Source organism: Vanessa cardui, chromosome 7 (genome assembly GCF_905220365.1).
Source record: "Vanessa cardui chromosome 7, ilVanCard2.1, whole genome shotgun sequence".
NCBI lineage: Eukaryota > Metazoa > Arthropoda > Insecta > Lepidoptera > Nymphalidae > Vanessa > Vanessa cardui.
In genome coordinates this window covers 13,549,620-13,574,558 of record NC_061129.1, presented here as the reverse complement: position 1 = coordinate 13,574,558, position 24,939 = coordinate 13,549,620, and the positions used below count along the sequence as shown (strand labels likewise).

At 32.5% G+C, this 24,939-nt stretch overlaps 1 protein-coding gene across 1 annotated transcript; it reads right to left on the bottom strand.

Moving 5' to 3' along the window:
• Window positions 1-6,988: 6,988 nt before the first annotated feature.
• LOC124531408 lies at window positions 6,989-9,265 on the bottom strand. The gene is made up of 2 exons (XM_047105991.1): window positions 9,191-9,265; window positions 6,989-7,906 (listed from the first exon to the last, which is right to left on the bottom strand). The coding sequence occupies exons 1-2, from the start codon at window positions 9,246-9,248 to the stop codon at window positions 7,464-7,466; spliced, it is 501 nt and encodes a 166-aa protein (XP_046961947.1). The 5' UTR covers window positions 9,249-9,265; the 3' UTR covers window positions 6,989-7,463.
• Window positions 9,266-24,939: the final 15,674 nt, after the last annotated feature.

Genomic DNA, 24,939 nt, shown 5'->3' with positions numbered 1-24,939 from the left:
TTCCCAACGATTGAATATTTTAAAGCAATACGTAATATTAAAAGCATTTTAAAATGTTCGAATAAAATGCACGGAGCAGGATCGACCCGAGAGCGGAGCGCACGCATGACTGGCCACTTCGTAGCGAGTCGCATCTCCCTTCGATAAACGCGAAATGATTCATTACTCTGCGTGAAACGTTTAAGCGATTAACGTATTTAATTTGTTATGCTATTTCATTTATAATTATGGGAATAATTACTTTTTTAAATCACTTTCATTTGCATCGGCGATAAGAGTGTTCGAAATTTAAAAAAATTCTTTTTATGATTATACTATTATTTTTGTTTTAATCATCATCATCATTACATAGTATAAAACAAAGTCGCTTACACCTATCTTCCCTATGTATGCTTAGATCTTTGAAATTACGCAACGGATTTTGATGCGGTTTTTTTTAGATAGAGTGATTTGAGAGGAAGTTTTTTGTGTATAATAAATACATGCTCAATATAGTAAAGAAACACTGATGATTTTAGATATTTCTAATGTGATGTCTTAAATGACCTACAAAGTCTGTAGAATATTTAGTATCACAATTGCACCAGATCGAAGCCGGGGCGGGTTGCTAGTTTGATTATAAAAGTTAGTAGTTACGTTGTTATCTGTGTAATAAATATGTAGGTATATAACTATTCATTTTTGAAATTATATAGTTTTGCATTATGTATTGGGTTATATATAGTATGAGTTAGGCTCATGCGTCTTAATCTTGTGTATATGTAAATATATCGTATTGTGACCAAAACAAATCAAATTGTATTATATTTATAATAAATAAAAATAATCTCTTTCAAAATATTAGTATAATTAATCTCAAAGATCGAACGAACTACCATTACAACAAATGATTCGTAGAATCCGAACAGAATTGTAAACCAAAATTCTAAATATCTTTCTTAGTCCATATTATTTAGCGTTTGCCGGACGGGGGAGAATTTAAATCGATTAAGTATTATTGAGCTGAAACAAAGGCAGCACTGCAAACAATTCGGCAGACGCCACAAACGAGCTAAAACAAGGAATTCAATTGAACGCCCAATAATGTTTCGACTGGATTGTTCCCGGATGCACGGAGCGCTTTCGAAAACATTTTTGTTACATTATCGCCTCTATGCGTATCGTATTAGGGATTATAGTTGATTCCATTGTGACGTATGTGGAAAAGTAAACATAGACACAGACATGAGTACGGCACGATTTACCTGAGACATAGGGCGGTAATGACAACATTATCTGAATAAGACAATATTGTTTTTAGATACTCTTGCAGACCGTTGGATATTTTTGTTTGTATTAAATTGAACATTAGCTGATTACCAACATGTTGAGTCCCACTGATGGACAACGATTGTAACTGTTTAGTTCCAAACTTTGTGTGTGGAAAATACGTTGTTCTAATGTTGGCAAATCGAAATGAATATGATAAATTTCGATTACTGTTACGAGTAAAAATCTACTCGATTAAGTACATTATGATTTTTATTATGATAACATTGTATATATAACCCATGGTTGGCGTAAAAAATAGAATATTTTATAACTTTGCTTTGAAATTAAAAGTAATTTAGTCCAGTATTAAATATCTTATGATAATTTTATCTCCATCTTATCTAATTATATATAGTTTGTAAACATAGTAATATATATTCCTCTCCTAAAATTTGAGTTCCACGAGATATTATAAAATATTGTTCTTTAAGATTAATAGATAAAGCGACAAGGTTACAATTTCGTCCTGACACTTATTAAATATTAAAACTCTGCCTAGTTTATAGTTACCCCCGAAAATGCTATTAAGTTGACACCTTGTCAAAGCAAACCCCGCAAGACCGAGAGCTAACGAGCAAACTTTTTAACTCGAAAGTTATGAATAAATTACATCAGCCGAGCCGAGAAGAGACGGTTTTTAATGAACACTAATAATATACGATAATATACGAAACAAAGTTCAAATATATATGCATATAATTGTTACCGAAACATTGCAAAAATGTCAGATAATCGATAACAGCTATTTTAAAAACAAGTAGAGTTAACTCAAGCAAATTTTCAATTGATTTAATTTGGTATTATAAACAGACTCTAAAGATATTTTTTTATCTGATATGCTCAGTACATAATTACAGATACAGATGCAGTTTTTCATACGTATTCACTAATGATCAGCCCCTAAAAACGAGAGAAGTAGTGGGCAAAAACTAGTTTCAAACAATTGAAAAATTATGCAAATTAGTAGTTTCATAATGCATTTACTTGGTGATAGGGCTTTGTGCAAGCCCGTCCGGGTCAGTATCACCCACTCATCAGTTCTTCTACCGCCAAATAACAGTATTCAGTATTGTTGTGTTCCGGTGAGAAGGGTGAGTGAGCCAGTGTAACTACAGGCACAAGGGACATAAAATCTTAGTTCCCAAGGTTGGTGGCATATTGACGATGTAAGGAATAGTTAATATTTCTTACAGCGTCGTTGTCTATGGGTGATGGTGACCACTTACCATCAGGCAACCATACGCTGTTCCGCCAACTAATACCATAAAAAATATATTTTTCAAGGATAAATTTGCATACGTTTATCTCAAGAATCACTTTTTTCTAATTATTTAAAAAAATCAATTACTATCAATAAAATAGAAGAAAAAATATTTTCAATTGGCTAACCCAGACACTTAAACGATCATCTCATAACATACAGCCTTATAAAGAAGTCTCTACTACTTAGGCCACAAAATAATGAGATTATAAAACCGAAAAAAAAAAATCTTTTTGTTCCATTTTCAAACGGAAAGTTAAGTTTAAAGCTGATAGGTTTATACATAAACAATATTGTTGAGAAAAATATTTAGTAGCGAATAAAACTAGGCACGATGTTCAAAACACTGCCTTAATTTAATAACTAAATGAATAGTTCCGCAAACTCAGCTAGGCTTATCGTTTTAAGAGTTTCTCTACTAAAACTTTAACACCTAATTTATCAGCCGAGGCACCTGCAATGGACTTCGGGTGCACTTTGAAAACTTTCCGATCTCGAACGGCAATCGATTGAAATTTATCATAAGTTAGATGCATAACACTTTGTACAATATAAAATATTACCGGAAACTTTTAATCCCGATTAAAAGCAATCACGATAATCTTTATCGTCATTATCTGTACATATAATACATTTGGTGTGTCTGTTTGTTATATTAAAATAGCTCTTTTTTACTCAATATATATGTAAATTATACATATACCAAAATAACATTCAATACAATTTTTGGTGTCTATCTGTCCGTCTGTTTGTTCTGGGATCTGACTGAATATGACGGGACTTTCAATCGCTGATAACTGATATAATATGGAGTAACTTAGGCTACAATATTTTTTTTGTTCAATTCAAACGCTAACATAATTTGAATACCTGTTATGAGCTATTTTTTGGAAAATCTAAGTGCAGATACAGCTACACCAATATATATAGAACTTATATCTGAAGATGCATCTTAAGACATAAGTTTTATATTTATTATCACGCTCCGAAATCTTTGCAATGCAGCGCAAAGATTTCGAGCGCCTTTCGGTAAAGGTTCCAGTATATAACATTATTATATAAATAGATGCACTTCGCAGTTTCATCCGCTTTAAATTTATACTATGACGTGACCAGCTTGAATATCAAATTCTTGCCTTTGATATATTATCAGCAAGTCACTGGCATGAAGATTAACTTATATCAAAACAAATATTGGGTACATCCCATTAAATTACTGCCATTGTTAAAGCCTTAAAATACACTGCTGTACAATGACATGCCTCTTTTTTTAAGGAAGTATATATTATATTTTTTTCCACTTCTCTACTTCAATATGTATTAGCAGTCACTATTATTAGAATATCACCAAGCACTACCTAGATGAATCATGAAGTCAAATTGAGCATATAATATCTTATAACTTTGAACGAAAGTATGAGTGTGTTAAGCAAGAGCGACTTCTTCTGGCACGGGAGCTCACAGCACTCAAAAGAAGAAGTCAACCTTTGTGTTGTACTGTGTTGGTTATTGATGAAATAAACATTTTTTATTATTATTATTATTAATACTCAATATCCGGTTTTGAACACCAGATACCAGAACACCTATCTTAAAGATTCTCATGTTCGAGTCACTTGACTATCTTGGCAAAAAAAAACTATTGCAAGCGGTGATTTATTTCTTAATTGACGACCTCCGTTGGTCGAGTAATGTGTACACCGGTTTTCACGGGTACACCACTCCGAGATCCCAGGTTCGATTCCCGGCCGAGTCGAAGTAGAAAAAGTTCGTTAGTTTTGTATGTCGTCTTTGGTGTTTGTGGTACCGTCGTTACTTCTGATTTTCCATAACACAAGTGCTTTAGCTACTTACATTGGGATCAGAGTAATGTATGTGATGTTGTCCAATATTTATTTATAATTCTAATTTACATTGATTATTCACGTTTATTTGTTACTAGTATTTATTATAACAGTATAAACATCAAAATTCCTTCTATGATTTTGGTCTTGAATTGATGTTTCCGACACGTTATAACATTGATATCTCGTGTGATCTAGAATTGTATTGATATTGTTAGCACTAAACTATTGTGTCAGTCCCAACCTTTAGCCATTCCCTGGACACCTCAACTCCGCAACACATGAAATATTACTATTCCATATATGACTAACAAGATGTCCATTTTCTTGTGAAATATGATCCTCTGTATTTCGTTGGATACTGGTTTATTTTGAAGGCTCTTTATATACTGGTCGAGGTATGGTGTATGACACAATGACAATAAATCAAGAAGACAGCTGCCGAAAGTGAGGAATGGTGTGTTACTGGGTGCTCCTCGAGGAGTTTCATGGGAGTCGATATTCCATTGAATTGATTAATGGATTTTCTTAGATTTGTTTTTTTCGAATATGATTTATCTGTATCAAGCTCTGTTGATCATCGATTAAATTCTAATTCACTATTGTACTTTTGCATAATACATTGTATATTTTTAACATCAGCAGGCCTTTAACTTAATTCATAAAAAGCAACTGATTTTATTTATAACCATTTGTACTTTGCTGTATTAAAATAAACCTTTACACCTTTTTTTTTAAAACACATATCATAAATCGCTATTTATCCCTGATAGTGTTTTCTACCAGAGCCACTGATAAGTAACTAAAAAAGGAAATTATAAAAAAATGGAATAAAATATATTGCATAAAATAAAACATATTCTGACATTAAAAGTACGGCTGAAGTAAGCATGAATTTAATACGGTTTAGCTCGTAATGACTGTATATCTAGTTTGCGAAAATAGTAGATGCTTCTGGCAAAAAGTTTGGTGAGAAAGAAAAAGCTGGATGGATATTATGCAATATTAGAACGCACCGGACCAACAGTTAACAGCCAACGCTGCGGCCTTGTGTGAACATCGGGATTATGCTTCCAGAGCTAGTTATGGCTCAAATCCGGAACTTGGTAATTACTGATCCATAACTTCATCAACGACCTGTAAATTTCCCACTGCTGGGCTATGACCTCTTATCCCTTTATGGTGAAGGATTGGAACGTGTTATGCGGTTAGGTGGAATACAGATGTGGCAAAATTTCTCTGAAAATAGACACATACAGGTGTCCTCAAGATGTTTTCCTTCACCGCCGAGCACGAGATGAATTATAAACACAAATTAAGAACATGAACAATCAATGATGCTTGCTTGGGTTTGAACCTGCAATCATCGGTTAAAATGGCGTAGCGTTGAAACTACTGTGCCATCTCGGGCTCCATAACTTGGGTTCCCGAAATATGATTGCAAGACATCGTCGATGACCAAAGTGCTGATAAAGCCAGTTTCTACCCTTTGTTTTTCTATACTACTACGATGGTTCTAAGGGTCGGGTTTGATCGGATTGGACTTTCAAATTTAAATTAAATATTTACATTGCACGTATGGGTACAATACCCAAAACAAAAGTAGCGAATATCCAAGCTAATAATCACTTTGAAATATCTTTAGATAATTTTGAAGATGAATGTAAATTTTAAAATGAAAATGTAACAGGCAATCAAAATAATGAAATAATTGTTGTAATAACTTAAATTGACGAAATAGGCTTTTACAATTAGTCGCATAATAGTATCAAGTGCGACGAGGGAAACAAAAAAGTAGAATTCTCAGTGCGACGATAGAAAAGCTTAATGAATGAAATTAACAAAATAAATTGGTAGACGCTGATTGATTGTTTTATACTAGATATCTTTGTTTGTGATTCAGGGATCAGATCAGATCTTAAGAACCAAAAAGTACGTACGTTCTTCCTTAAAGTTGAAGCTTGTTTCCATTGAATTCCATCAAAATCAGTTAAGCGATTTGGCCGTGAAATAACAACAGATATACAGACAGGACTACTTTTACATTTATAATATTGAATATAGATGTTGAGAAATTAAAATTGAATTATATTTGTAGGTTTGACTTTCGATATGAACTAGACTAATTATTCGCGTGGGAAACCAGGACATGATAGCTAGTTTATTATAAAGTCTAATTAAATCATATTACTTCTACGTTTCGATATCACAGCAGTGAAAACTATTTTAATTAGAATTTTATATTTATCGCTCGAACGTACTTGCCACCGGGTAAAATTATATTAAGCCTGCAAATCATTTGTTTGTAAGCAATTGGATTGAATTTGAGTTAATTGGCAAACATTCGTTATGGAATTATTTTAAATCGCAATGAGAAAAAAACATTGTAAAAAGTCTTAATAAATTTTCAATATTAGAAATAAATAGGCCATATTAAATGAGATATATGAATATAACTGTGTAATCAGATAAGTTATGATGGAAATAATTAAAACGCAATTGAAAGATGCGATTAATATTTCAATACAGGATATAATATTTTGTCATGCGTCTTATCATAGTTGCGGGCAGCTATGCAACCTGGCTATATTTTTCAATATGGCGTCTGTGCGGCTATACGCATAAATCTTGCACGGCTGCGCGAGATAGCGTCGAATGGCTAAATTAATCTATCTTGAACACAATGCACGATATTTATTGCGAATTTATTACAATACTGAAGGTCTCTTTACAAGTATTCGCGGTAGCTTAAGGCGTTTGCAGTAAATATGTAATTAAGGATGCACAATGGACGAAATCACAAAGACAATACCGACTGGTCTTTATAAAAAACAAAACTTCAGCTTTGTTTCTCTGCATCGCGCAGAAACACAGTTTTATTTTATCGATAGGAATTTGTTTTCTAGTGATAATTTTATTATGTAAGTTCTTTAATATTGTTTACGTGAACATTTTATTTTTTCATAGCTTAAAAAAATAAGGAACAAACACTTGAAGAAAATATTATGGATTCAGTTGCGTCAGTTCTGAAATTTATTATTAATATATTAAGATCCTCCAGTATTAGTGGTGTCAGGGGCCGATGTTGAATTACCTCCTGATGTATCGGTGTTATTGCCTGACTTATTACCATCTTCAGGGCCGAGTGTTGTGCCATCTCCATCCGTTGCGTTTGCATCTGGACCAATGTTTGTAGCCAAATCACTAGATTCCGTTGCATCAGACATTGGTGTTGATTCCTCGATTGATGTTTCAGTATCATTTCTTTCAATAGCGTTCAATTCGTGATAATCTTCAGGACTCGCTCTCGCAACAAATATACACGTAGCAACGCATTCGTATTCATCTTTAAACATGTTCATATTTGGCAGACAGCCTCGCCAAACACCGACTTCGCATCTCGAACCTGGCTTCCAGTAATAGAGAACTTTGACAGGTGGACTTCCACAATCATCCGACCTGAAGGTAGCGAAGCAAGCTTCCGGAGGCACTGCACAAATCAAGTATCAAGAATTAATATAGTTAAAAAGTTTGAAGTGAATCTTGATACTATTTGAAAAGAGAATATTTTGATTTGAAGTCAAATATCGTTTATCAAATCTTAGAGTCTAGATTCGTTTACTGGATACAGATTTTCCATTCATAAAACCAAACAACATTGTACTAAGCTCAATTTAATTTTCCAATATAAGCTTGCAGAGCAATTTTAGACAAGTTCAGAGTTAACGACAATTGGCGACAATGTTGCTAAGAGGCACGTTGTTATTACCACATTAAAGGCACGTCTAATGCATGGGCAGTTGAAATTTATTTTCTCTTTACGACGGTTACATTGTCGCTTCGTAAGCTCTCGTTAAAAGGTAAGAACCGTGAGCTACAATTTCTTGCAAAGTCGTTTGAAATATTATATACTAACATGTGCTAAATATTTACAACTTGTTTGAACAAGAGGTTGTCATTTAACACTTGATGTGCTTAGTAATTATGAATTAAACGGGTTCAATAGATTTCAATCCAAAATTTTTTAAATTTATATAGAAGCATTACTTTTTAATAAGCAAAGTAAAGCTAATACAAAGTATAAAAATAAAAATTCAACCCGAAAGAACAAATATAATAATAAAATCAAATGAAATTAGAATATTCTATATTGTATAACCAATAAACACGTAAATAAGTTACATTTAAGAAAGATGCACAAGACGGTTTTATCCCTAAAACAGCGACTCTTCTTGGCAATCTTAAGGTAAAGTAAAAGAACAGAAGTTAAAATAATGTTACAAATTAAATGTAATAAAAAGTGCTATCATATATGAACTCCCGAATTGTATCTGTTCCTCTACCATTTAGCTCGTAATAGTTTTATGCTCATAATTTTACAAGGGTGGTAGAGAATGAGGTCCTTGACTCAAGCCATAACATAACTACAATCCTCCGAAAAAGTTCGATTTTCGAGTGTTAAAAATATCGACACATAAATACATATACGAGATGATATGATTAAATCAAGAGAATCAAAAACTGTTTAGTTCACTTGTAACACCTAAATATAATTTTTATTGTAATTTTTTTTTCACATCCAACAAATCATGTATTTTATAAATTTATATACATAATTTAAGCAACTATTGGAAGTCTAATGCTATTACTATTTAGAAAAAGATATATAAGAATGCCTCCTTAGTAGAATACGATTATAATAAAAATAAATGGTCATAAAATTATTTACCTAAAAGAACCGTAAATAAATTAAGTGATCAAAGTTAAAACGTACCTGCATTTATTCCTAAATATGTTAATGAAAAAATAAATACGGTCCGAGAATAAGACATGGCCTTAGATTTAATGAACTAAACATATATAATTAGCATTATCTTAATTAAAATGGTTGTAGGTGTAATCAAAATATTAATCATTCGTAAATTCATTAAGATATGAACATTATAACAACTACGTGTGGCGTGAACATAATCAATTTTTTAATTCAACTGCTAAGTGTGTCTGCTAAGAAAAAGCGCCAATTGCAATTCGAAATCGGACACCGAAGGTTCTGTATTATATTAAAAATAACAGTTAATTTTTAAATTTCGAAGATAGTCGATTTTATGAAATATAAAATTAAAAAAGGATTGAAACCTTTTTGGAGCTGTATTCGATCCAATTAACATCAATATCAAGTATTAATAGGATAATTAATAATCACTAAGAAGAAGTAATGATAATTCTGGATTTATTAATTATACAAAAATAACTAGATAATATCAACTTGAGAGGGCAGAGAGGAAAATACATACTAGAATTTAAGTTTAGTAGAAAATTTTGTAGGGTAAAACGTTTTGACTAAATGGGTAAAATTTTCCAAATAACCAGTCAAAACACATTTTAAAACCAAAGTAATATTTTAAAGGAGGTCGTATACATTTCCACCAATAATCAAGAAACTTTACACATACTTTTTCAGGGGTTCAGGACATATGGACATTATGTTACCAAATAATGTACCTCGTGGGAACTTAATATAGAAAAACTTTAAACAGAGCATAAAATCTGATAAAAATTTAACAAGTATCGCCGGAAATAATCTTTTAATCGATTTTCGAAGCGAATTATTTATTAAACCCAATTATGATTCGACGAATACTTCGAAGATTTATCGTCGCGAGTGAATCATGAAAATGAATAATTTTAAGGTTTTTTTTTCTTTGATGTTTAAGAAACATATAGACGACTGTAATTTTCTTGAGAGGAGTATAATTCACAACGCTACTCCAATGCGGGTTGTTGAATGAATGTACAACATATAGCAAATTTTCATATGATATCCAGGTTTCATCAGGATATCGTTGTGTTAAGTAGAAGTTTACAAGGAGAGTTATTATTTGTGGAAATATCTTCGCATCAGAGATTTTTTTATGGTATAGGTTGGCGCCGGGCATATGGGTCACCTGATGGAAAGTGGTCACCATCACCCATAGACAATGACACTGTAAGAAAAATTAACTATTCTTTACATCGTCAATGTGCCACCAACCTTGGGAACTAAGATGTTATGTCCCTTGTGCCTGTAGTTACACTGGCTCACTCACCCTTCAAACCGGAACACAACAATACACCCAGACGGGTAAGCACAAAGCCAAAATCATATCTGATACAGTGGGAAATGAAATGTCGTAGCACCGTATATACATGTAGCTATATACTCTTAGACAGTCTATTCCAAGCAATGATTAAATAACAACGCTAGTCCTTACATATAAAATATATTAATATTATAAAACGTTCGTTCCCAGCTTCATGCATTATTTACACGACTTAATATAATTAAAACGCGTCACTAAAATTAATTCTGACTGAAAACTGTTTTAAATTTAAAGTCAATTAGCGGTACCGCTCCCGCCATTCATTAAACTTTTGATATGACTATTTTTAGTACGGTAAATTTTTATTTTTAGCTGCATTTTTTAATTCAACGTTAAAGCTATCGGATGACGAAAAGTATCTGCTTGTACTAGCTTCATTTCCACTCTAACTAATGATACACTTTAAAAGAATACTGTTATTTTTTTTTCATTTTCATCGGCAATGTAACTATGATAGTATTAAGTAGACGTTGTATACAGAGTTATGGATCTGTATTAAAGTTACGACAAATAAATATGAATGCAAAAATAAGTTCGTTTGTATCACTTTTACATCCTAACTATACCTATGATCCTAAAAATTAAACTCACAATAGTCAAGCACACCTAACACCAAATGTCAATGTCCCTTGTGCCTGTAATTACACTGGCTCACTCACCCTTGAAACCGGAATACACAATACAGCGTACTCTTATATCTTATAAGTGGGTGGTACCTACCCAGGCGGGCTTGCAAAAAGCCCTAACACCAAGTAAAAGTATACTTGTGTTTAACTTCCATACTCCATATTTTCAAGAGCGTTACAGGATCGCTTTAGCGTGCTGTTCTGACCGCTAGTGTCTGTGATTATAAGGCACGGACAAATACATCACAAATAAATCCATAATTATAATTTATAAATCAGGAAGTCGCATTCAAACTTCATCTTTACAATTTTAGCAGTCTTTAAACGGCTTTTTTCTTCAAATTGAAACATAGCTTATTTAAGTTTGTAATGTAAAAAAAATTAATGTAAAATATAGCCCAAGGAAGCGCGACCAATTTGAAACGTATGTGGACAAATTATACTAAAACAATATCGTCTTTTAGACGGGTTTTGTTTTCATTGACCCTCAGAATAATAGCCTCAGTCCAATAATAAATGTACGATATGATCTATCGGACTCCATTTTATTTAAATAATTATTCAAGTAATAATTGTCAGAAGCGGCTTCGCTTTTTGATCGTCGAATATTCGACTTGAAGAGTATCCTATGTTCTTTTTTTAAGTTGAGCACGCTTAGTACCAAAATTTTATCACATTCGCCACAATAGTTGGAAGGATTGGAGCATATTATATGATTTGGAATTTTAAAAATATAAAGATTATCTTAAGAAACTCGATAGTTACTCTTTTTCAAAATTAAAAAATCACCATCGCCCATAGACAATGACGTCAGAAATATTACAATTCCTTACATCGTCAATGTGCCACAAACCTTGAAAACTAAGATGTCTTGTCCCTTGTGCCTGTAGATACACTGGCTTACTCGCCAGTCGAAACACAACAATACTGAGTACTGTTATTTGGCGGTAGAATACTGATGAGTGGGTGGTACCCAGGCGGGCTTACACAAAGCCCTACCACCAAGTAAATAACCAAATATCCTGTCTGGAAGTTAACAAGTATATAAATGCTTATTAATATTTTTTTAAAATAATCTCCTCACACGTCAAACTGTTAAATAGTTAAGTCATTTCTTACAGTAATACAATTATTTCCTCCATCTGAACGAAACACAGAGACGGATATTATTTTTCAATTGGTTTAGCGCAATTTGGTAAATGGATTATATTTCTTAAGTAAATTGTCTCTTCCCCTGTTCTTAAAATTTTATCTTTGATATTTGAAGTAATGACTGGTATACATCAAATTTTATTCACAGATTTGATTGCGATTTTATTTATATCTATAGCTAACTTTGTCATGTGACTTTACTCGAGATATTCTTGGAATAAAGTTGGAATGATTCGTTTCTTTTTTCAAATGCAGGATTCTCGTGTTCTTATCCTTTTTTATCCCATAATTATTTATATATACAGTGTCATTTAAAATTTCAGCAATCTAACGATGCTCCATATATGTACATATGTTCAAACATTTAAATTTGGAATATAGAAACTCAGATATATAGATTCTGGAAACATTACATTTCCACTGTTGGCCACAGTACAAAAAAAAATGTTATTCAGTGTAAATTTTCCTGATAAAAAAATACTCTATGCAATTTTTTATCAATATTTTTTTTATTTCCATCCAAAAAATAAATTCTAATATAGCTGTAGCTACAGTGCCTGAATATTTCATTTTCGACTTCACGGAAACCGAGCTCAAAAATCATTTTCAAAATGAAATTCAATCCAGGGACGTATTTAATCTGTCATATACAGATAATAAATATGCATCAAAATTTTAAGTGTGGACATAGAGCGCCTGCCGCAGAGGGTTTCGTAATACGTTACCGAAACGTGCGCTGAAACCCGGGTTACCGGTGTGATTATCTACGGGCAAACGTGTATACTGTATGTATACGGTTTTCGTGAACGCGGTCGCGTGCATGCGTGACGCTTTGCGGAGCTCGCTATGAATTTCAGCTGGGCCGGAGTAAAAGCTAACGCTATCTGTACACTTTGAAAGTTTTTTCTTATTTTTTTAGTGATGCAAAATTAATTTTCGTGTCTCACAAATGTTGTATAATCAACGAAAATAGCTATGCGAGTTTATATGTGGAATATTTCACGATACGTATAAAATATACTTTATAATAAATAACAGTAACATTTTGATAAACAGTTATCACGCTTCATGGTAATCCGTTTATTATTTAGGATACATGCAATAACAGTTAAAAATTATTTTCGTCATACCCCTGAATATACTTAAATGTATCTAGTTGTAAATAATATTTATAGTACAATTATGATAGATGAAAACTACTGGTAGGTCACCTACGTAATAAAGGTCAAGTTCACACATGATATGTAGTTCTTTTTTATCTCCCTTGTTTTCAGCCCATATGTGTAACTGGCATTACGCCAAACTGTATGTAATAAAGTTTTTCCTCGGAGAAGCGTATCATTCGTGCTCGTAAAACGTCCGCCATCCTTACGTACTCCGTCATCTTAAACGACCAGCTGACTATCGTCGATGCTTAAGTAAGAACGATAAATATATTTTAATGTTAAAAGATACGCTTACTTACTTTGACTATTTCATAAAAAACAAAAATATACGTTTTTTCCTCTTTATCCTTATATTCTTTTTGGCACCCGCGACTTCGCTTGTGTTTTAGGGTTTTGGTTGTTATGTGTCAAGCAAAAAAGAACCATATGTCCTTTCTTTGAGTTGAAGTTAGCTTCATACCAAATTTCATCACATTCAGTTTAGTCGTGAAAGAGCGACAAACAGACAGAGTTACATTCACATTTATAATATTATATTTAGATTAAACAGACACTCATCCCAATGCACGATTAGAATTTACCGATTATACCTATATAGGAGGACGTATATAGGTACAAAGAAAATAAATGCTTTTGAATAAGAAACTGTGTGGGCTGTCCGCAGAACCATACCAAAATATCATGACATGTATGTTTTTGGATCTTTAGGATAAAGACCAACCATAATATAACATGTAATTTTTACTTATACATACATACAATTTATCTTATAAAAACTTGGATTGCATATTTCAGTAAAACTATAAAAACAAATGAAATATATCGTAATTAAATATATGTCTCGTCAATATATAGAGAAAAGACTTGAAACCTTTTTGGTTAGAAATCGTTTAACTCAAACACGAAATATATACACATCTAAATTCGTCCTTGAAATGTTACTCAAGGAAAATCATAAATTCCACACAATATGTGTATATTGTAATAATTCATAATATACACATCATCGTGTAAGCCCATAACACCACTTTATAGTACTTTACGTTGAATTATGCGTGGTGCGAATTCCCCCATTCCAAGACAATACGACCTTTTGACCCTCGATCGTAATAGCACGATTGTTGATATTTTTTCCGACTCACATGTATGTTACAAAGAAAATAATGCAACTTCTTTTATCAGCGAATCCTTCGTCTTTCATCATGCTCTGATGGACTAATGGTTGAACATTTTTATTTAATAATCTTTTTTTTATGGTATAGGTTGGCGGACGATCATACGGGCCTGATGGTAAGTAGTCACCATCACCCATAGACAATGACGCTGTAAGAAATATTAACTTTTCCTTACATCGTCAATGCGCCACCAATCTTGGGAACTAAGATCCAATTACACTGGCTCACTCACCCTTCAAACCGGAACACAACAATACTGAGTACTGTTATTTGGCGGTAGAATATCTGATGACTGGGTGGTACCTACCCAGGCGGGCTTGCACAAAGCCCTACTACCAAGTAAACGCCTTGAAACGTCTACTATTATACAAATGTAGAGGTTTTTAAAGAGTTACTAGAACAATTGGTTTGGGCTTTGAGCAAATCTATTTAGGTAGGTACCTACCACCATTTCATTAAATATTCTACCACTAAGCAGCAATATTCAACATTGTTGTGTTCCACTGTAAACACAAACATAAGAGACATGACTTACTATCCATGGATAATAGTATTTAATAAATGGTTTATTTTTCTTACAGCACTATGTGCTGTTGGGAGCGCTTCACTATTGCAGAAAAGTTATCATTATAATAATTACATAGTATAAAACAAAGTCGACGAAAGAAGTTCGTAAGAGAACTATCTTGTTTTATAGTTAGAGATTAAATAATATTTGATATTGTTTTATCCTCTTCAGTTTTCTGTTTTGTTTTTGTTTTAATTATTATCCTTTTTCACTTTTTTAATTATTTAACTTTAATTATATTATAGTTACTAGCTATGATTCTTATAGTTTTTTCCTTTTCTTTGATTTGATTATAAGTAAACAGAATAAATAAATAAATTATAAATCATATTATATTAGTTAAGGGAAGATATTCATGATTTATTAATGATATTATTATATATGTTTTGTTATCAATAAAATCAACAAATGCTACGCAAAGGCGGTCATGATCGCTTATAGCGATGTCTCACAGACAACCTTTGGAGAAAGATTAGTAAGAACAATATTGAGCGAAATAATTCAGTTTTTATTTAATTAATTAATTATGTTGCAAACGCAACAATAAATCCATGTTTTTCATTTCTATTAACACCCGAAGTTATTAAGAAAAAACCTTAAGTATATTAAGGCGTGTACATGCATTTGTACTTAATTCCGCTCGCCTAACCAATGTTATTCCAATATCAATCTCGGCGGGGCGCTACACTGTGAGATAATTGATTTTTAATCGCATCGAATCGTTCGATTAGAATATTGCATTACGTTTCGGGCCGGAGATGACGTCTGTCGTGTCGATCTCGGTTCGACGATTGATAATTGGAATTTTAATATAGTTATGTGATAACAGTATGAGAATTGAAGGGAACTATTTGTTTACTAATTATAGAATATTCCCCATGAAAAATTCATCAAGAAACTCGGTAGATACTCGTTTTACCAATAAAACATATTTAATGTTATTATATTTTTAATCATTTTGGGTCCTACAAAATATTTTATTAAGTATCTTTTTATATCTATCGTATGAATAGGTTGTAGAGTAGACACATATATGTATGTATTATTTACGATTAAAAAATGAACAGTATCTATACTTTCACAGCATAACGTTTAGGCCATCAGACTTTCCGGAAATCGCATATAGAAAGTAAAATATAGTTACTAAAATAATTACTATAGTTACTAAAAAACTTATCATAAAATTTGAAATAAATAAATATATTTCTTCTGGTACATATAACTTATAATAACATCTTTAAAATATATTGTAACTAAATGTGTACTTATTCCTAAATTATATTAATTACTTATTCCAAATTATAAATATTTTTTTTTTGTCAAGGTACTTTTTAAGAACGCACCATGTACCGTTAGCAAAATCACACAAAGTTATAATTCGAATTACTTCACTAACTCCGGGATAGTCATATATTTCGTTAATAAAACATTTGACAGTGAAAATGTTCAATGTTCATACGAAATAATACGAAATCTGACACAAATTATAACGCTAACTAACAGTTAATTCCGATTTCAAGTTCCGCTTATTAGTTGGTCGGCGAAGTTCTCATTGTTCGGCCCGTTCGAGTTAGCCGGTACAGCTGAATTTTAGCACCTAACAACTTAGGGCTGTCAGACGTAACTTTTACGCGACAAACTCTTACTTATATAGAATTTTATGGTTTTTAATAAGACACATTTTTAGCTGCGTTCATACAATAATGTTTTGTTACTTATTGGAAAATGTTAATTTTGTTTTATGTAAGAATTTTTTAAGTGATAAATTAGAGTCTGAAGTGAATGTTTAATTATTCTTTTGAAATTAATTAGAATACGGTTGAAATCATTATTTTACTAACAATGCGAATTTATTTATGGATGTTTGACACTCCAGAACGATTGATTGGATCTGAATAAAATAATTTGGCGCAGAGAAAATTTAAATCTGGAATACCACTGGTTTACTTTTTTTACGGAATTAATATACCTAACATGTGACCAGTATTATAATACTTGAAATTTGATGACATTATAATTTTATATATTTTTTTTAACACGTCGAAGAAAGTTACATTAAGTTCGACAGAAATTTCGGGACAGTTTCGATTTAGATAAACGCACCCCTAACGAGGTTCCAGGTATAATCTATTACTTTGATTTGTCCGAAATTTACTAAGTCTATGCCGGTGATAATTGCTTTCCGCCTATCTTCGCTTAGTTTGTCTAGTTATAATTGCACAATTCCATTAAACTTAATATAATATATAAATATGTTTGAATATCGAGTATTTCATTTGGGGTACTATGAGACAGTCTGGGTGCCACCCAGACAAGCCTGAACAAAGTAATAATACATAGTGTTGTTATGTTTTGGTTTGACTGTAATTACATCTAAGTTCCCATAGTTAATGGCGCATGGATGGATGGATTTATAAAAAAAAAAGACAAAAATCTGTTTAAAATTTTTAATTGTGTTGATTTTTTTAATTAACTGATGACAAGTTGCGTCCTTGAGTGTTTGCTTTGATAACTATTTTTTTTTGCTTCACTTATACGATTATGGGTTTGTCTGGGATTAAGATAGCCTGGTAAAAGCAGACACTTGGTCTCCAAACTTCATAAGTAGTAAAGCACGAGATGAATTATAAACACAAATTAAGAACATGTAGGTACATAGTGGTGCTTGTTTGGGTTTGAACCCGAAATCATCGATTAAGATGCACGCATTCTAACCACTGGGCAAAAATAGAAAAAGCTTGTTAATTTCCTACTACTAGACTTAATCCTGTCTATGGTTGATGGTGACCACTTTCCATCAGGTGGCCCATATGCTCGTCCGCCAACCTATACCATAAAAAATAATAATACCTAATAATAATTGTAATATAAAAAACACGTTACAAATAAAAAAATAAAGATATTACATAACGACGATTACAGAATGACATTTAATTCTAAGTTAAGATTAAGGCAAAACAAAAAATCAAAACGAAAATGAAATTCACATTAAAAACCATGTAATTAACGGCAATAAATAAATATGTGTCATTTTAAATATTACGTGTAAATGTCACGATACATATATCTTACAAGAAACTTTAACGCTTTTTAAACTCACCCAATTATGTTACCGAGAACGGTTTGGTAATCATAATTGGACCGTAATGGACAAAACGTAACAACCCAAAAAATACATTTTTTTTAAATATAAAATCGAAAATCACCTCCTTACATCCACTAATGACAATACTGTGCACATTTATAAAGACTTTTAATTTTCAAGTTTTATTTAATGAATTTGTATGTCTGTTTTAATTTTTGTTTCTGTGACTTGGTACATTTCTGCGTAGGACGGTCCAATTAATGTATAAGCAAGAGATTAATCAAATAATTGCTTAAATTGTAATGCGTTACTTAACCCGTGAGTTGACATTTAGAACTTACTGAATGGGGTTATTTTGACATTTCATTCATTAATATTTTGAAGCAATATCGTTACAATCGCTTCATTGAATAAGTAAACCAGATTCCGTTTACGAAATTTAATAATTATTTTCGTCGATTAACGATCGAAATCGACTTACTTTCGATAACACATTCGACTTACAAAACAATTATTAATACGTAAAGCTACCACTGTATTGATGTGTTATTCTCAGTTCTATGTATCTCGAAACTAATTGGATAAGACGAACGTGATATGTCAATGTTTCTTTGCTTTACATTTGAGGACGAACATATGGGCCGTGATGGCAAGTGGTCACCACCGCCCATAGACATTGGCGTGGTAGAAATATTAACCATTCCTTACATCGCCAATGCGCCACCAACCCTGGGAACCAAGTTAAAATGCCCCTTGTGCCTATAGTTACTCATCCTTCAAACCGGAACACAAAAATAGTAAGTACTATTGTTTGGCGGTAGAATATCTGATGAGTGAAAGTTACCTACCCAGACGGGCTTGCACAAAGCTCTACCACCACGTAATTATTCGATATTGGCTATAATAGTTATAAAATTTATAGAATTCACGTATCAAAACGTCGTATCACTGTAGACGGATATCCGAAGTGATATACGAATTGTAATTCTTACTTAATATTTACAGAATTTCACTACTGATCTGATTATTCTTTTGTTTCAATGTCGATTGTCAAGACATATATGTATAGGTATTTACGACCGATACGTATACATATATTTGACGACCGTCGAGTATATGTATACGTATCGGTCGGTCCGTGGTCGAGTGATGTGTACATCGGTTTTCGTGGGTAGGCGACTCCGAGGTCCCAGGTTCGAATCTCGGCGGAGTCGATATAGATTACCATTAGTATTCCATGTCGTCTTCGGTCTGGGTGTTAGTGGTAGCGTCGTTACTTCTGATATTCCATAACACAAGTGCTTTAGCTACTTACATTGGGATCAGAGTAATGTACGTGATGTTTTCTCATATTTATTTATTTATTTATATACGATATATGATACGGTCGCTATAAATACTGACAGGTAACTAATTAGGAATTTATGACAATGTTGAAAAGATGCTCCCATAATAGTAATATTTTCCGGCGAAAGGACTGCGTTGTATGACTTACCTTCCTTACATTTTGTTTTTAGTGGTAAAAGGAAAAAATACCTGAAAATTATCCGTATTTGACACAAGATTGTTTAGATGATCTACAATCGGAACCAGTGGTAGCTTCACTTAATATAGTTTTGTAAAATGACGATTCAAAAGCTTGTAAAAACCTTGAATAATAATTTTGATTTTGATTTTCTATGTTATGAAACAGTTTCATTTTCAAATCTACGTACATATGTTAATATATTTTTTCTCGTTCTAGACTGATTGTCCTAATGGATTTTGTCGAATAGCCTACGAATATCTCAAAAGTAATTAGAGGTCCTGGTAAATGGCAAAAGTTATTATATAATAAATTTCACAACAACATTAACATACACTTCTCGTAATTATCGATTAAGTGGTATTTAGTACTTTATGCAAAACGTATGGACAGATTTATTGAATAAATGCTGGTCGCTCACGTATCGGCTGCGCCCGTTATGATTGAAGGTTATTTTTTAATTTACGCGTGCTAATTGGTTATTTATATATAATTTATTGAAATTATAACATTGATACTTGAAATGAAAAATATCGGCAATATAATAAAGATTTTATTTAAACATAAACCCTCTGAAACGATATTTGATACTATTATTTCTATTTTACACGCAATAGTAGAAAGAGTATATTATATAGATGTTGTTAAAATAATTAATTTAAAATATAAGTGTACAAAACGTGTGCAGTCTGAAATAGGTCTTATAAGAATCCACAGATAATCAAAATATCGAGATACTTTTCTAAGCATAATTCATAGCTGCTATATCTCCGTTCTAGGACCCATAAACCCATTACACGGTGCAACCCGCGGGATCGGTATCCCGAGCAAGATATGTAAGACCTCGTTATACTGGTCGAAATGTATATTCAAAAGAAATAAAATTATAAAAAGACATTAGAATTACACTTACTCAATTTTAGGTTTTTATTCACGTATGTTTAATGTTCATAAGAGAAGACATACCTTAATGCAATAATCCTTCCGTAAAATTACAATCAAAAATTTCTTATAATAGCCATAGATACTAACTTGATAAAAGAATATTTTGAATGTTTTACAATTTTTTTTTTATGGAATTGGTTGGCGGACTACCATATGGGCCACCTGATGGTAAGTGGTCACCATCACCCATAGACAATGACGATGTAAGAAATATTAACTATTCCTTACATCGTCAATGCGCTACCAACCTTGGGAACTAAGATGCTATGTACCTTGTGCCTGTAGTTACACTGACTCACTCACCCTTCAAACTGGAACAGAACAATACTGCGTAATGTTGTTTAGCGGTAGAATATCTGATGAGTGGGTGGTACCTACCCAGGCGGGCTTGCCACCAAAGTCCTACCACCAAATAAAATCATCGTTGGTAAATGAGTAGATTTTAACAGATTTAACAAAAAGGTCAGTGTTTCTTTTTATATATGACTACGTCCGGTTATGTTTCGACAACTTCTTGATCGAGTTGGATGATTTAGCTAAGGTAGGATAAATTTATAACAACTAACATGCAGTGTGTTAATAATTTGTGCATTTGATTAAATCTGCTTGCATTTTGGTTATATGTAAATCAAAAACAGTTAAGTTATGAAAGGCATTACAAACTCCAAATATATTCTTGGAATACGTCTGGATTCTATATTTAAGTATTATTCATACGCTCACGTTATTAATAATCTACAAAAGCAGGCGATTATCAGAAAATAGTACAAGTTAAATTTAATTGAAGATCACGTGTTAAATTAAGTCAAATACTACAAGTTTATTCTTTATTTAAAAACTAGTTGTCACTCGCAGCCTCGCTCGTGTTTAAGTGGCTGATTGTCAGGTTCTAGGTATGAGAAGTAGCCCATCCTTGGAGCACAAGCTTGCTTTAAATCAAATTTCATCAAATTCGGTTCGTTGGTTTGTCCGTAAAAGAGCAATAGACAAACAGAGAGACAGATTTGCTTTCTGATTTATAATATTAATAAAGATAAAGCAACGAGTGCCAAGTCATTTCCTAATCAGGAGAGATCTTTACCAAATATTTCCTTAAAAAAAATTAGGTTAAAGTTTTAAATTTCATGCTATGTGTATGCGCCCTAAGGGCAGCTGTTTACAAGACGGAAAAATGACTATATATCCCGATACAGACGTGGTTCGCAGCGCAATGTGCACTTACCGTGAGATAAACGGTATCTCGCTACACACTTTAATGTTCTCCGCGCGAATAAATCTCACTTACCGACATCTTACCGACGTCTTACCGACGCCTTGCCGACGCTAGGTTTGCTCTGCTATTATGAACGTGATACTATAGTTAGATCTGCACTTTGCTTTTTAGATTAAGGTATGGAAGCTATTATTATTAATGGTGATCTTGATGTTTGGGTTTAGTAACAAGAAAGTAGTCTTATATAACGAATTTCAAAACTAAATTTTACCTACATCGAATTAAAATTTAATTCAATTAAGATGGACTGTTAACTAGAAAATGTGAACCCAATCCGATGTCAATGGGTCAAGTCCAGGAACCACGAACCTCCGATGGAAGAACCTTCACAAAACATGTGTAAGATGAAGATCTGCCGAAAGATCTGTGTGTGTGTGTGTTATCATCATTGGAGCGGTCGAGGATTCAGATCCGAGTCCTTTTCAAAAGTCTATTGGCCTGTAGCGCAATATTAAATCTTTTCCTAAAATAATAACAAATCATATTATTAATCGTCTTCGTCTGTTATGTACCTTTGTTAAATTTTAAAGTAACAGCCTCCTCTCCTATAGAGAAGAGACTTTAGAACATATTCTACCACTCTGTTCCAAATCGGGTTGGTGGAATGCACATGTGGCAGAATTTCGATGAAATTAGACACTTGCAGGTTTCCTCACTATAAAATCTATGTAGCAACTTTTCGTTTCGTTTTGTGTCGTTTCGCTGAATTTCACTCTAATGGTCAAAATTGTGGCTTGCGATCGGGAAAGATTTATTGTCACTTTCGTCTGCTAGTTAATGATGATTTTAAAATCTCACATAAATTAATATCTTGATTAGTTACTTCACTGGTCATAAGATAGAATAGAATCTCGTTTGAGAAATTACTGATGGTAGTCTTCTCGACGGCATATTCCTTTGTAATGCATAATCCACTTCTAAACCTCCGTGGTCAAGTGGTGTGTACACCGGTTTTCATGGGTACGCCACTCCGAGGTCCCAGGTTCGATTCCCGGCCTAGTCGATATTGATTATCATTAGTTTTCTATGTTGTCTTGGGTCTGGGTGTTTATGGTACCATCGTTACTCCTGATTTTCCATAACACAAGTGATTTAGCTACTTACATTGGGATCAGAGTAATGTAAGTGATGTTGTCTCATATTTATTTATTTAGACAACCAGTAACCAGTAGTTAATTGAAGCTCTTTAAAGTTTGTTTAAATGCTTCTTGCGTCAAATGAATCTCAATAGATATGATTAAACATGCTATTATGAGAGCATATTCTTACGTATTTTCTCAAATAAATCATAGTTTTTAGTTAGCCTTTTATTCAAAGACAAACTTAAAATGATCAGTTTTTGCAAGAAATGATATCGTCACGCTTATAATTAAATTGTATTAAGTAATTTATTTTTGATATTTTCTTTTTCAGATAGAAGGAAGAGTGCATCAGCATTAGCATCAGTTCAAGCGCAAAAGGTAAAACTCTACATCTTCGGCTTCCGAGAATGGCTTGTCGACCAGTTCTCTTTATTTTTCTTTATTTGTTTGGTTTATATTGAAAGCACTTTTTTATTTGTAAAAAAGTGAAAAAAGAGAGGAAAGAATTCGCAATTTTCCCATTCATATTATATTGTTTCCTTATAAACAAACACTTATTATAGCAATTAGTTTTCGCCTGCGTCTTTAAGGGGGTTTCAAAGGATTTGGGTTTATAAAGTTATAAATTCGAAGGTGTTTTTTTAATTTGGTAAATGATACGTATTACGAGGAGTTAATTACTAATTTATGTGTCAGAAATATGCGCTCTAAAAATTCCTGTAACTAAGTTTTGCAATATCTGCTGCAGTCTTACGACGTTCGCTAAAAAAGTGCCGGACTGACAATTTTCTCCGGCTAACCTATATTAATAAATGATGAAACAATTTTTTGCCTTACGTAACTGAAAAAATCTACTGAGCATAAAACTTAAACCAAAATATACATTGTAGGTAGACGTCTGCTGAACTTCTGGTTTGTTTAATATAATTACAAAGTGTTATATATTGAGCTCTTGTCGATGTTAAACTAATTATTTATGAACTGATAACTCCTTTTATGACGGTAAACCATTTCACGTACACGTATTTTATTTTTTTGTGATCAATAAAATCGTAATATCTATAAGAAAATACCAACTTGCTTGGCTTTGTGTAAGCTGGCCTGAGATATTTTACAAAAAATATTAAAAAATATTCTACAAAAATGGGAGTCACAATCATTTGCTACTCATATTCGGTTCTTCATCATATTCTGATAATGTTATTAAACATTACTTTTAATCAAAAAAGCAATATCAATTTCTACCCTGGCCCACTTCTGAATGTAAGTATGTAACATTCCTACTTATTTTCATAGTTTGTAGATAGTTTTTTCCATACATTAACATTTGGTTAGTTGAGAGAGAGTAGAGTTAAGATGCACGCGTTCTAACCACGGGGCCATCTCAGCTCATCTTTTCTTTTTAAATAAAAATAGTTAATTTGAAGTAACAATTTCAAAGTATTGTTTGAATGAAGTCAATTGAAACACGTTTACAAATAATGTTAAAGTAAAATTCTTCTCTCACCAACATGGATATCTGACAAAGTTATGGTTCCGATTAACAGAGGTATGACTTCTAATTATAATGACATAGGTCAGAAGTTAACGCAAACTTTGACGTTTTGAATCGACATAGTTCTCAACTATATCACTTCCTTCAATTAGATTTAGGTGTAGTTTTAATCGTTCCGGATAATCTATTTGAGTGACGTGTTTGATAAAATTAGTTACCGATACCAAAGATTCGTTGGTCTTGTGGTTTATCTAGCGGAATCTAATGGTCATATGTTTAAATCTAATAATC